A 14,428-nucleotide genomic window follows, 5' to 3' on the forward strand; every position below is an offset into this window, starting at 1 on the left:
TGCATGGTCACCCACTCCAGTCACGGCCCATCGGTGACACCGAGGCCTCGAGGGATTACATCACAGCAGCTCCACTCGGAGCCAGGAGCTGAGGTCGGACATTCGGACGCAAGGCCCGTGCCTTCCTCCCCTCTGCGCTCGGGGGGCGGAGGCTGCCAGCTGACACAGTTCAGGGCCACAGACCCTGCCCTCTCCACACGGGCCTCCCACCGACCCACAGACCTCGGGCTGCCACAGCCAGGCTCCAGCTGCAGGTGGAGCGGGGTCCCCAGGAGGGCCGGGGGGCCAAGGAGGTGCAGAAGCAGGGGAGGAGCCAACAGGGGCGGAGGAGGGCCCCACCCCCACCTGCACCCCAGAAGGTGCAGACCACGCTGGCCCCAGCCCAGCCTCGGCCGTCTCCGGGAACACCAGCTTCAGCACAGGCTCCGGGGGCCCTCAGCTCGGCTGCAGGGGGACCAAGGCCTGACCCCAAGAGCAGGGCCAATTGTCAACCACTAGCCCCAAATACCTGGGCCTGGCCAGGACGGCGGGTGGGACTCAGCGGGGGTGCTTGTCTGGACGTGGCTCAGAACGGGGCTAGGGGCCCAGGAGAAGGGAAGGGGCCCACGTGGGCTCAAATGACCACAGCCCAGCAGAAGCTACATCTCCAGAGGCGCAGCCCAGATGGCGGGGCAGGAGGTGGTGCCGGGAGGGGAGGGGAGACCCTACCTTGTCTAAGCCCTGGCAGACAAGGTCACCATCTCGTCCCCACCCGCCCAGTGTCGAGTCTGTGCCCGGCGGCACTGCAGGGGCAGGGTCCCCGGGGAAATCGGAGTGTGGCCGTCTGAGCTGGGCGCCTGCGGCCTCGGAGCCAGGCTCAGAGCTGCCTCCAGACGAGAAAGAGCTGAAGGCCGAGGTGACCCCAGCAGGGCCGCCCTTCCGCCCCGGGTGGCAGATGCCGAGCTGTCGTGGGGCCCGGTGGGCAGCCAGGCGATGCCTCCTAGGCGTGCGGTCATTTGTAGAGTGTGGACCGAGGGCAGCAGGGGCAGGACGAGGCCCAAGTCTGGGCCTTTGCTGGGACGGGGCTTCTGACAGCTGGATGCGCCCAAGCGCTCCTCCGGGCCCCGCTGTCGGTGCGGCTCTCGCTTTAATCACGTGCTCTCACACAGACACTTCCTTCTGCCGGAGTCCAGCCCTGAGTGCACCCCCAGCGCCTGTGACCCAAGCTCGAGGGCCCCCAGGAGGGGTCTGCAGGTCCTGAGGTCTGTGGGCAGATGCCGTGAGCAGGGGTCCGGGGCGGCACTGGAGTGGCTTCTTCGGGAGGCTGGGATGGTGCCTGCAGGCCCCAGCTGCCCTCCCTGGGGCCCCTGGCGACCCTCAGGGCCCGGCAGCACCAGCGGGGCAGGCGATGGTAAGCGAGTCCGGGATCGGATTCCTCCACACTCACCCCGTCCCCAGTGGACAAACGGACATTGAGGTGAGAGCAGCGGTCCGGCCTGGTGTCCTCCTGGGGCCGTAGGGCAGGTCAGGCCGGGCACACTCTCACCTCCTGGCCACAGGTGGTCCAGGTGGCCCTGGGGGCGACGGGGGGTCCTTCTTCCCCCCCACCTGCTCTCGGGGCCCTGCAGGCCTAGGCGGGGCGGGCTGACCGGCAGCGCCCTCCCAACGCTGTCCACACGCCCCAGGGTCTGCAGCGGACGTTCCCGCGGGCTCGCAGGACACCCTGGACCTGTTGCTCAGCAGCCACCGGCTCAGCCCCCCTTCCTGTTGGCTTTCTGAGGTTCCGGCGCCCCCGTTTGCCCCCCCAGACCCTCTGCCCAAGCCCCCCGGCCTTGGCCGGAGCCCAGCAATGGACTATTATTTCTGGAAATCGCAGACGGCCCGACACGGGCCACACCGTCCAGCGGGGAGTGGCGGTCCCACGATGCCCACTGGAGTCGCTCGTGACGGGGAATCACGGGCGTGTGGCCCGACGGGGACAAGGCTCAGTCCCCAAACCTGTTCCCTCTAACAGTCTTTCAGAATCCCTTAAAAAACGACTGAACGGTCAGCGGAGAGGAAAAGAAAGCCTCAGTCATGGTGTTGAAAGTGGTCCTGGGGCCTGGCCACGCGAAGGCAGGGAGAACAAAGCTGATCCTAAGAAAGGACAGCACGACCCGGTGACGATTCGCCTCGTTTCACGCGTCGGAGCACGAGGGCCTCACGGCGAGTGAACTCGGTGCTCCCCTGATGTGTCTCACGCCGGGTCTGCTCAGTGATGCACAGTTACCTCCACGCTGCCCTTATCCGTCTCCAAGTTTCACCTTGTCACTGAAGTGACAAGGTCTTAAATGCCGATGTCAGATTTGAGACAATAGTAACAAGAACAGGGGAAATAACATTCTAGGAGACTTTCGTGGAAACCTAGCTTCATCTTCTTGTTTTAGCCCCACAGGGAGGACCAGCCGCTCAGTGCCAGGGCCTGGCTCCCCGAGGTTTGTAAACAGCTTCCAAAGAGGAAAGAGGAAGTGAGCGGACTGATTTAAAGTTACATTTGATTTGTCACGGTAACTTTTCAGATTCTGTTTTTGAAGGCTGGGCTCCAGGGACTTAATGCTGCTGAGACTTGGATTCACATTATCTTATCGATGCACCCGAGTAGCCCTGAATGGTAGTAATTTTCGCCTCCTCAATCCTGCCTTACCCACGCCCCCCAGGTCCGCCCAGATCCGTGGTCTGCACTGCTCTCGGTCGGCGGGGAGCGGGTGTCCAGGGGAGCCCGGCTCTGAGTGGGCCCAGCTCATGGGCTTGGCTGTCATTCCGGCTTGGCTGTCATCGCAGTAAAAGAAGATGATGCTCCCGCTTTAAATGTCGCTTCGCTGCATTTTGAAAAATGCATACGACCACGTGCCCAACTGTCCAGTCAAGACGTGGACCTGTGGACCTTGTATGCCACCCCCCCCAGTCAGGTTTCTGTCGCCTTAGTGTCCCTTGGCCTGTCCTAGAATTTCGTGGAAACGGGATTGTGCAGATGGCTCTCACGCCTGGTGCTTTTGCTCCCCACCGCCCTGATTCATCCACCCGGGGGTCGCATGGCTGGTTCACTCTTTGGTTGCTGAGTCGTGGTCCACCGTGACTGTGCCACAGCTGTTCACCGTTGGGCATCTGGGGTTGTCTCCACCTCGGGGCCATTAAGAATAAAGCTGCTGTGTAAATTTCTCGTACACGTCTCTGTGCATACATGTGGTCATTCCTCTGGGTAAACGCCTAGGAGAAGGATTTCTGGGTCAGAGAGTAGGGGAATGTTCAACTTTATTAAAAACATCGTTTTCCAGTGACAGCACATTTCATACCCCCACAGGCAATGCAGAAAAATCACAACATCCACCTTTGTCGGCTGTTGCCATTGTAACCATTCTAGCGGGTCTACGGTGACATCTCTTTTTGAAAATTTGTATTTCCCTGATTACCAGTGATGTTGAGCACCTTTTCATGTGCTTATTGGATATTCAAATATCTTGTAATTTTGAGAGTCTATTCAAGTTTATGCCCGTCTTTTAAAATTTGTGTTGGCTTTTTCTCATTGATCTGTTGGCTTTCTTTCTATAACCTGGATACGTGTCCTTTGTTAGATGTTCACTGTGATCATTTTCAACCAACCTGTAGTTTGCCTTTTCATTTTCTTAACAGTGCCTTTCGAAGAGCAGAGGCTTCACTTTGGATGAGGACAACTTTCTTTCTTTTCCTTTGATGCCACTTTTTACTCCCTAAGAAACCGTTGTCTGCTCCAGGGTGGTGAAGTATTTTGTTTCACTCAAGAAGCTGTACGCACTTAAATTTTACTTTTAAAGTCTACCTATACGGGGCTTCCCTGGTGGCGCAGTGGTTGAGAGTCCACCTACCGATGCAGGGGATACGGGTTCGTGCCCCGGTCCGGGAGGATCCCACGTGCCGCGGAGCGGCTGGTCCCATGAGCCATGGCCACTGAGCCTGCACGTCCGGAGCCTGTGCTCCACAACGGGAGAGGCCACAGCAGTGAGAGGCCTGAAAAAAAAAAGTCTACCTATGGTCCATCTCAAATTAGTTCTGTCCATGGTGTGATGCAGGCTCCAGGCAATTCACTGCCCACTTGTTGCAAAGACTTTCCTTTTCCCCCTTGAAGTGGCACATCTGGCAAAAGCAATGGACCGAATCCACGTGGGTCTGGTTCAGAACTATTTATCCTGTTCTGTTGGTCTATTCATCTGTCTTTCACCAACACCACACTGTCTGAAACACCGTGGCTTTAGAGAAGGTCTTGAAATCCAGGAGTTGGAGTCCCCCAACTTCGTTCTTCTTCCTCAAGGCTATCTTGGCCATTCTAGGCCTTTGTGTTTCCATATACATTTTAGAATCAGCTGTCAATTTCCAGAAAAGCACTTCTGGGATTCTGACTGAGATTTCATTTGGTAGAAAGATCAGCCTGGGGAGAAGGACATGTCACAGATAAGCTCCAGTTTACGAGCTCGGCGATCCTCTCCGTTCACGGGGGTCTCCTGGAGTTTCTCACAGCAAAGATGTCGCAGTTTTCAGTGAAACAGTACTAACACATCTTTTGTTAAATTTATCCCAAGGTAGTTGGTTTTGATGCTATTTTAAGTGGTACGTTTCTGCCCTTCTCTGTTGGTTGTCAGTATACACAGATACAATTGATATCCACGGATAGTACTGGACCCTGCTCCTTGCCAAGTTCACTTAGTAGTAGCTGTAGTAGTTTTGTAGATGCCACAGGATTTTTTACATCCATGGTCACTTTGTTTACAAATAAAAAGCCCATCAACTTGAAAAGTGCATAATTGTCTTTTACCTTTAATAAGACACCTCCCCAGACACCAAAGGCCCTACATCATCTCCCCCTAGTCTCTTTCCTCCCCATTAAGAACCAGACTTCTTAAAGAATTATCTACCCAAGTCTTTCCCTCTGCCTCCTCTCCCTCGTTCACTCTTCCACCCCCCAACACCCCCCCCGCCTCCCCCCCATTAGAGATGTAGCTAGTCCTGAGTCACCGACCTCCTCCCCTCGGTGCTGCTACACCCCACAGTGACTTCCCAGTGCTCCACCTCACCACTGTCTGGGCCACATTTGACCTGGCTGATCCCCCTCTCCCGCTTCCTTTGGCTTGTGGACCCAGCCCTGCACAGGCCTCCTGTCCACATCTCCAGTCTCCCCTGCACCTCTTCCTGCCCACGGCCCAGGGGTCTCAAGGGCTGCCTCCAGCACTCCCCACCCCGCCATGCTCCCCCTCCGCAATCTCACCCACACGCCATCACCTCTGCACACCTGCTCACAGGCCTGAGCCTCCAGCCCCGGACCTCTCCTCCCAGCTCAGACACCTCCCACAAATGTTGGCTCGGAGCACCCGATCCACATGCCCCAGACAGAAGGCCCGACGTCCTCCTGAGGCCCACACCACCCGCCCTTTCCCGGAGCTCCCCAGGCTGGCCCGTGCCCCCATCTACCCCCAGGTGTGTTGTCCCCAAATCAAGGGTCCCCTGGCCCTCCCTGGCGCCACGTCCATCACCCAGTCTTCACCTGGCGCCCATGGAACTGGCTCAGACCCACTCACACTGCTTAAAGCAGTAGGAAGGAGAACCGGCCCTGGCAGTCTCGCTCTCCTGCCCCCACCCCCATCCGCACTGCTGTGCCCCACTCCCCGCGCCCCTCCCCAGGCCTTGGCAAACACTACTCCTCGGACATCCTCTCCCCTTCCTTCTCTGTCCAGCACCCGGCCCCTCTCAGACCTCAGCTCAACTGCCCTGAGCTTGGGGCACTCTCCCCAACACCCTCCTCGGGACCACACCGCTCTACAAGTGGCCTGGCTCCCGTGTTTCCCCTGGCAGAGCCCCGGGAGCACTTTGTGCGGGTGTGATGTCCTCCCCCCGCGGGGGCGGCCGTCCACGCAGCTGCCTTTTCAGGCCCAGCTCAGCCCCGGCCAGTGGCAGGGGGCAATTAACTATTTGCAGGATACATGAATGAATGAGCTAAGGAACGCAGGACCGCTTTCTGGGAGACTGCGAGGGGCTTTCAGCAGAGGGTCAGGGCCCGAACCCTGGGCATCCTGGACTGGCAGGGACCCAGATCGGAACCCGGGGCAGCTGCACTGGGTAGCCCCGCTACGGAGGTGGGCGGGGGTGGGAGGCGGAGCAGAGCCTGCGGACCCGCCTGCGAGGACGCGACCCCCGGTCAGGCGGGCGCCTCGCCCTCACGTCCTCTCCGAGGGGCTGAAGGCGCGCTCACCGGGCGGGCGCCGGAGCCGTTCGCCTCCGGACAAGTCTGGCCCCGCCGCCGACCCGTAGGCCCCGCGCCCTTCTCTGTCGCTAGGCAACCCCTCGGCCGCGGAGAGAAAGCCAACGGACCTTGGGCAGCGGGAACCTCGGGCGGCGGCGCCATGGATCCGGTCATAATGCAGGAGCTGGCCCGCGCCGAGAGCCAGCAGGGTGGGTGGGTGGGTGGGGCCGGGACCCGCCCGCCCCCGCCCCTGGGGAGACCCCGGGACCCGCCGGTCACCGCCCCCCCAACCGCCCCCCGGGGAGAACTCGGGACCCGCCGAGACCCTCACTCCTGGGGAGGCTGTCCCCACCCTGTTGACCCCCGTCCTGCCTGATCCAGTGACCCCTTGAAGCCAGCACTTCGAGGATTTGTCTGACTTGGGCAAACTAAGGCGCCTTTTTAAAAGGAAGCCTTTCGTCCTTCCTAACCGTTCCTCAACGATTATTCACCTCACGCTGCTGCTGAAGCCGGAGCCGCAGAGCTGCTGCGGGGCCCGGAGAGCTGAGCTCGGGGCATCTCGCTGCTGGGCTCCTTTCCCCGGAGAGGACAGGGCCAGCGCGGGGGCCAGCACGGGGTTGCCTGCCCGACCTCAGCCCTGTCCCGGGCCCTCCTGACCGTCCCCACTGCTGCTTTGGTGGTGCAATGGCTGCGTGATGACCAAATCTGCCTCACCTCCTGTCCTGATAGATGCTGCGTCCCTGAAGAGGGCTTATCAGTTGATCAAGTCCGCCAACCTGGGGAAATCAGAGTTTGACCCCACAGAAAGCTTCAGCCCCGACCTGTTTGTTTTGTGTGCAGAACAGGCCCTGAAGGTGATTAATCCCAGGGGTCCTAGGGAGGCGCCTTCAGGGGACCCCGATTTCTTGGTTTGTACTAGGAGCGGGAAGCCGCAGCCCCTGGTGGGTGGTCCACTGGGCCGCCCCCTCTGCGAACCTCTTGTGGGGGGGGGGCTGTGTTCTTGCGCAGATGGGGCAGCCCGAGGTGAGCGAGGACTGCATCCGGATGTACTTCAAGGTGAAGGGGCCGGTCACCCAGTTTCTGGGCCGAGCGCACCTGTGCAGGGCCCAGCTGTGTGCCCCCAAGTCCACCGAAAACATGGTGAGAGGCGATTCCGGGCCCTGTCTCAGCTTCTCCGCCCGCCCTGTGTGCTGGTTCCTCCCGATTTTCTTTATTGGCCTTTTGAATCATGAAGCCTTGGTGTGTACAACCTTGAGTGTCTTGGCGAGGTGAAGCGCAGCCTTAGCTAGTTTGCCATCCTGAAACGAATATATAATCGTCCTACTGTATTTTTCTCCCGAGAGGTTGCTTTCATTCTCCTCGAAGTTCCACGGCTTGTACCGCCACAGTTAAAATTCCCCCACCTCCGGACGGCGTCAGGCTAGACTCACCTTAAAACAGCTTTGTTGGGAGTTGGGTGACCAGATTCTTCTTCCCATCTGTGCTTTTCCCCGAGGGGTCTGGCTTGTGTCCTTTTGACCTCTGCCCTTTGTGTCCCCGTGCCGCCCGGTCATGCCTGCAGCACAGGTGGGGCGCAGGGTCGGGTGGGGGTGGACTTCCAGGCTTCCAGGGAGGGGGCGGAGCTCCTGAGAGCTTCTGTGGCCGTCTGCTCCCGCTGTTCACACCCTGGGGGCCGGGCCATCTTCAGAGAGGCTTAATGTTCAGGGCAGTGACGGTGACCAGTGACTGATGTTCCAGTAGCAAATTTGATCTAACTGTGCATTCTTTATGTTGTTTAGGAGGAATTTGAAAATTGCGTGACTCAGTACATGAAGGCAATCAACTTTGCAAAAGGAGAACCAAGGTGAACATGACGGATCGGCCATTTCTGAGTGTGTACAAGGTTTAGAACCAGAACTTACCAGGTGGTTCTGTCTGTTTGGACGCCGGGGTTTTTGTTGTTTTGTTCGTGTTTTACTGCATCTATATATGGCTGTGGGCTCACGTCTCTAGCGTTGGAGCTGGGCCGTGTGCACGCTCGACCCTTTAGCTGCATCCTCTTCCCTGCGCAAAGGTCTCTATGACCTGCAGATGCCTTTTGCCTGCTTTCTCTGTGGGAACCTCGCCTTTGACCAGTCCCCAGGCACCTCCCTTTCTGGTCCTCTCTGGGGGGTTGGCATCTGGGCTCCCTCTGTGCCCTGCCCCCACCGGATGTGGTCCCCATGGCAGATCTCCTGGCCCACGGCTTCGTGTCTGGAGGGGTGATTGCCCTGAAACTCCAACACAGTTTTCTACTTAATTACTGCTTAAATATTATTGAAATTGTTAAGTCTGCATACAAACTGGTATTGATACAGCCTATTTAAACAGGACACAACGTTTAAAGCACATTTAAGTATAAACCCTAGGTTCATTCATTCATTCTCCCAGTGTCTGCTGTGGATGGCCTCCTCTGGCCAGCCCCTGTCGTAGGTGCTGGGGATACAGGGCCCAGCCCCACAGACCCTTCCTCAGCGGGGATATCTAGATGGCAAGGCCTGGCCTTGAGCCAAAGGTTCTAAGGACAGTGGGTGTTTCAGGGGGACCATGCCCCGGAGCCCTGGAGCCCAAGCTGTGGACACCCTTGGGGAGGGGCCTCTTCAATGCTGCACTCCGGGGGTCTTGGGGGGACGTGAAGACTGCCCGGGGGGACCAGGAACCTCGGGGGCTGGTGAGTGAGGGGTCTGAGTAGACCCCATGAAGGAGCAGGCAGCCTTGTCTTCCTGCTGGGCCCGGGCCTCCCTCCTCTGGGGCACAGCGGTCAGCAGCAGCACCCGTCCATCAGACGACCAGCACCGCCAGGTACCTGGCTCCTGCAAGGCAGAGGTGGCCCCTCCAGAGAGGCGCCTGGGTTCCCGCACTCGGGTCCTTCTGGGGGCTCCTGCAGCCCTCAGGGAAAAGCCCGGCTTCAGGCCGCCCTGCTCCGTCCCCAGCACTCCTCTCACCCACCGGGCGCTTCATCCGCTCGCACAGGGACCCCACCCCAGCGCTTTCCCTGTACTGCTCTCCTGGCTGATTCCTCCATGCAGCCTTCCTTGATGCCCCCTGCACTTGCCAATTCTTGTCCATCCCTTGAAAGCCGAAGGAGGCCTTCCTCATTGGGTACTTTTACGGGGAGCTGATCTCTTTTCAGAATGGCCGAAGGAGTGATGGGGTCTCTGGTCTGGGCCCAGGAGCCTGTGGCGGGGTCTGAACTGGAGCCACCTACTCGGCTGAGCAGGGCACGTGGCTGCCTCTGGGAAGATGCTGCATCCACCCCACATGTGCATCTGGCAGCCAGTCCAGGGCGGCTCGGGCGGGGCTGCTGCACCTGCCAGAGACAGAGGCCCTGGGGTCCCTCACGAAGGGGCTCAGGACGGCCTGGCTCTGGGTGAGCCTCACCCACCCTCTTCTTGTGCCCCAGGTATTACTTCCTGGTGTATAACGCGTCGGTCCTCTACTGGCAAATGGTGAGGCCATTTCTCAAGCCTGGGTATCATCACCACCTGGTCCCCAGCCTCTCCCAAATCGTGAACGTGTTGAATCAGACTGAGGAGGAGGACAAGGACTGGCCGGCAGAGCTGATGCTGTGAGTCCCCAGACGCCCGGCACACGCTGGCCGTCCCCTCCCCGCTCTCCTGGCGGCCACATTGCACGTCGCAGCCCTGGCAGTGCTCTCTAGCCCGAAGTTAGAATCACGTTTTGTGTGTCTTGTCTGCACATGTTTCTCAACTCTGCAGATGGCATCACGGTGTCCTGACCAGACAGGTGTTACCACAGGACAGGTGTTTCTACTCAGAACCCAGGAAGTGGGAGCCTGTGTCACACACAGTCCTGGCTCGTGGTTTTGAAAACAAATAAGTTGTGAATCTATAGACATTCTAGCAACATACAGCTTGGCCAGGATGCTCACGCATCCAGGTAGCCCCACTTAGGGACGCTTGCCCTGAGCGCATAACCCCAGGGACAGACGCCCCTGCGTGGATGTCAGTAAGTGGTCCCCAGCCGGCCAGGAGGGCTGAAAGTTGCTCGGTGACACTTTCCTGTGTTTGTGTGGCATTGTTTGCGACCAGTGACTTGGTGGATGCCACTGGGGGGGCCCAGAGGGTCGGCCCTGAAGTTGGAATCCAGAGTGTGCAGGCATCCCTCACCTGCTTGACAGCTATTTGGGGAGGCTTTAGCAGAAAACAAGTAAGACTGTGCTCTTTCTGTAAAACGCCGTTGTTTGAGTCCTCGGTAATCACAGCCAAACAGTCCCGTTTCCCTTTGCAGGCAGTGGCCGAGCTTTCCAGCCCCGGCCCCGGCCCAGTGAGCCCCATACTGGGCATGGGGTAAGGAGCTGGCCAATCCCTGCATCCTTCTGAAATTTGTAAAACATAAGGATATAATAACCGAGTTATTAGACGTCTGCAGCAGAAAATGACTTCATCCAGGTTTAATATGGACTATTTTTGTATTATCCAGGGAGCTTCTGGAGTGTTATCTACAAGCTGGAAAAAATGAGGAGGCCGCGAAGTTTTGTACCACTGCAGCACCATTCATCAAGGCTAACGCGCCACAGAAATATCGACAATTATTTGCTCTTATGGTAAGTTGGAATATTCCAAACTGTAGAAAGAAGTCATTTTCTTAAGCCATTGTTCAGGAAACTATGTATAAAAAACAGCCAAGATCATCCACTGAGAGATACAAAAACATACATACACATGTACGAGCCTGAACAGAACAAAACAAAATCTTTTCCTTCGTCGTGACTGAATATTTCCTTTTTTTTTTTTTTTTTTTTTTTTTTTGCGGTATGCGGGCCTCTCACTGTTGTGGCCTCTCCCGTTGCAGAGCACAGGCTCCGGACGCGCAGGCCTAGCGGCCATGGCTCACGGGCTTAGTTGCTCTGCGGCATGTGGGATCTTCCCGGACCAGGGCACGAACCCGTGACCCCTGCATCGGCAGGCGGATTCCCAACCACTGCGCCACCAGGGAAGCCCTGAATATTTCCTTTTTAACAGCACTGAGTTTTTAAAATAGTTAGCAGAAAATTAGTAATTTAAGTAATTACTGCAACAGTGTGTAAAGGCATTCATCACCTATTTATTTTTTAAAAAAATCTTTATTGGAGTATAACTGTTTTATAATAGTGTGTTAGTTTCTCCTTTACAACAAAGTGAATCAGTTACACATATACATATGTCCCCATATCTCTTCCCTCTTGCGTCTCCCACCCTCCCACCCTCCCTATCCCACCCCTCTAGGTGGTCACAGAGCACCGAGCTGATCTCCCTGTGCTATGCAGCTGCTTCCCACTAGCGATCTAATTTACATTTGGTAGTGTGTATATGTCCCTGCCACTCTCTCACATCGTCACAGCTTACCCTTCCCCCTCCCCATATCCTCAAGTCCATTCTCTAGTAGGTCTGTGTTTTATTCCCATCCTGCCACTAATCTCTTCATGACATTTTTATTTTCTTAGATTCCATATATACGTATACCAAATAGCATACGGTATTTGTTTTTCTCCTTCTGACTTACTTCACTCTGTATGACAGACTCCAGGTCTATCCACCTCATTACAAATAACTCAGTTTCATTTCTTTTTATGGCTGAGTAATATTCCATTGTATATATGTGCCACATCTTCTTTATCCATTCATCTGTTGATGGACACTTAGGTTGCTTCCATGTCCTGGCTATCGTAAATAGAGCTGCAATGGACATTTTGGTACATGACTCTTTTTGAATTATGGTTTTCTCAGGGTATATGCCCAGGAGTGGGATTGCGGGGTCATATGGTAGTTCTATTTGTAGTTTTTTAAGGAACCTCCATACTGCTCTCCATAGTGGCTGTATCAATTTACATTCCCACAAGCAGTGCAAGAGTGTTCCCTTTTCTCCACACCCTCTCCAGCATTTATTGTTTCTAGAGTTTTTGATGATGGCCGATCTGATCGGTGTGAGATGATATCTCATTGTGGTTTTGATTTGCATTTCTCTAATGATTAATGATGTTGAGCATCCTTTCATGTGTTTGTTGGCAATCTGTGTATCTTCTTTGGAGAAATGTCTATTTAGTCCTTCTGCCCATTTTTGGGTTGTTTGTTTTTTTGTTATTGAGCTGCCTGAGTTGCTTATAAATTTTGGATATTAATCCTTTGTCAACCTATTAATTTTATATATAGGAATCAACTTAAATTATATAAGAAAAACTAAACATAAAGCAAATAAATGAGAAAATAATTGTTAATTACAAAATTTTACTTTTTTTTTTTTTTTCTGCGGTACGCGGGCCTCTCACTGTTGTGGCGTCTCCCGTTGCGGAGCACAGGCTCCGGACGCGCAGGCTCAGCGGCCGTGGCTCACGGGCCCAGCTGCTCCGCGGCATGTGGGATCCTCCCGGACCGGGGCACGAACCCGCATCCCCTGCATCGGCAGGCGGACTCTCAACCACTGCGCCACCAGGGAAGCCCCAAAATTTTACTTTTAAAGGAGGAATATTTGTAAAATAATAGCTAAAGAAGATATCTGGTCTTTCCCTAATTATTTGCTTAAATCTCTGTTAATATTCTGTTTTCATCTTATAACAGGTCCAACATGAATTAATGGATGAGCTTCAGTTAAAGGAAGAAACGAAAAGTTCTATTAGCCTGTCTGTCACTTTCCAGATTAATATGCTAAAAGCGTAAGTGCTTTGGGAAGGGGGATAGGCGCCGACTAGTCTCTGTGCCGGGGTTGGGGGCACATGTGCAGGGACGGTGAGGCTGGATGGCGGGCTCGGCCTTGCCTCGCTTTACTGAGAGGCTCCGGGGAGGATGCCAGAGTGAGTGCAGCTCCTCAGCAGTGAGGAGGGTGGTTTTAGAAGAGGGACAGCAGCCATGTCAGATGCTTCAGTTGGACCTGCCAAAGGAAGCTTGAGACCTGACCATGAGCTTGAACAAAAAGAGAGTAGTTGTGGGTGAAACCCTCATGGGACTGGATGAGAGTGCATGGGAGAGATTGTACCCAGGTAGAGCCCTGCTGCGGTGGCGACAGGGAAATAGGATGGTAGAGAACCTGGTGTGTGTGGTGAGGAGATCCCGGTGTGTGTGAGTGAGGAGATTCTGGTGTGTGTGAAAGAGGACATCCCGGTGTGTGTGAGTAAGGAGATCCCGGTGTGTGAGTGGGGAGGACAGCTGTCCAGAGGGAGGCAGGTGCTGGTTTGGGTTGGATCTGGGCAGATGGGAAGGGCCAAGCCTCCCTTTCGGTGGGCTCTTGGTGTGGGACTCGTTCTGGGTGCAGGCCCTGTGCACGGTATCCTCGGGGCCCATTCTTAGGGATGGAGGAAGACAGAGCCTGGGCTGGCAGTGAGGGGGAGGGACGTGAGAGGTCATCAGGAGAATGGAGGAGAGGAAGGAGGAGGTGTTACCTTAGGCCTTCTGTTCAGTGAGGTCACAAGTTCGTAGACTTCAGATTTTTTTAGGATCATTTAAAGAAATCTAACAGGATCTTTTGGTTATTTAATATTTGATTAAATCGATCTATATTCTAGAAAATTGGATAAAAATGATTTATCTGAAGATATCAACAAAATTCTGAAGGATACCTATAAATCTTTAAGTTATTACAATCACCAGCACTTTCCTTCAATCAAAGAGGAAAAGTAAGTGTTTACGTTTTTCCAGTTTCACATCTATGTACAGCATTTTGTAACTATAGGAAAATGTGGGAAAAAAAACCCATAACCATAATTACCCAAGCAAGTATCAACCATCGTGGAGGTTTTAGTGTATTTCTGTCTAGTCTTTTTTTGTCCTGAGGTTTGTACTGTTTGGCAGCACTTGGGTTATGAAACTTCACATCATACTTTTTAAAAGTCAAGTTCGACCTCTAATCACAGGTGCTTTTCAAGTTATTACACCATCTTACTCCTTCTGAATAGATGCCTAGCAGTTCAGCTGCAGAGGAACACACCTCTCCCTGAGCATTTCAGTTGCCAGTTCTCTGCTCCCTGAGTCCTGGGAGCGCCGCTCAGAGTTCAGTCCCGGATCCGATTCCTGGGAACTGGTAGTTGAGCCAGAGGCTGAAAGAAAGGTCTGGAATGTACCCCCAGTTCAGCTTTTTCATCAGGTTCTCTAAGTTGTTCTAACTCAGAGCAGGTCCTGCTCGTCCCGTCCTTGGGCACAGCCTCCGAGGGGCCCCGGGAGGTTCCAGAGCCGGGGGACTCTGGGGACAGAG

The 14,428-nt window shown here is 55.1% G+C and overlaps 1 protein-coding gene across 1 annotated transcript in view; it reads left to right on the forward strand.

The window, feature by feature from the left end:
* Positions 1-6,252: 6,252 nt before the first annotated feature.
* CFAP46 (cilia and flagella associated protein 46) overlaps positions 6,253-14,428 on the forward strand; it is an 88,365-nt gene continuing 80,189 nt past the window's right edge. Inside the window, exons 1-8 of the mRNA XM_067023764.1 lie at positions 6,253-6,435; positions 6,956-7,080; positions 7,235-7,366; positions 8,005-8,069; positions 9,648-9,812; positions 10,688-10,811; positions 12,802-12,896; positions 13,743-13,853. Of these exons, the coding sequence (XP_066879865.1) occupies positions 6,387-6,435; positions 6,956-7,080; positions 7,235-7,366; positions 8,005-8,069; positions 9,648-9,812; positions 10,688-10,811; positions 12,802-12,896; positions 13,743-13,853 (866 nt within the window). The 5' untranslated portion in view covers positions 6,253-6,386. The remainder of the gene's footprint in view (positions 6,436-6,955; positions 7,081-7,234; positions 7,367-8,004; positions 8,070-9,647; positions 9,813-10,687; positions 10,812-12,801; positions 12,897-13,742; positions 13,854-14,428) is intronic.

This window comes from Kogia breviceps, chromosome 2, assembly GCF_026419965.1.
Source record: "Kogia breviceps isolate mKogBre1 chromosome 2, mKogBre1 haplotype 1, whole genome shotgun sequence".
NCBI lineage: Eukaryota > Metazoa > Chordata > Mammalia > Artiodactyla > Physeteridae > Kogia > Kogia breviceps.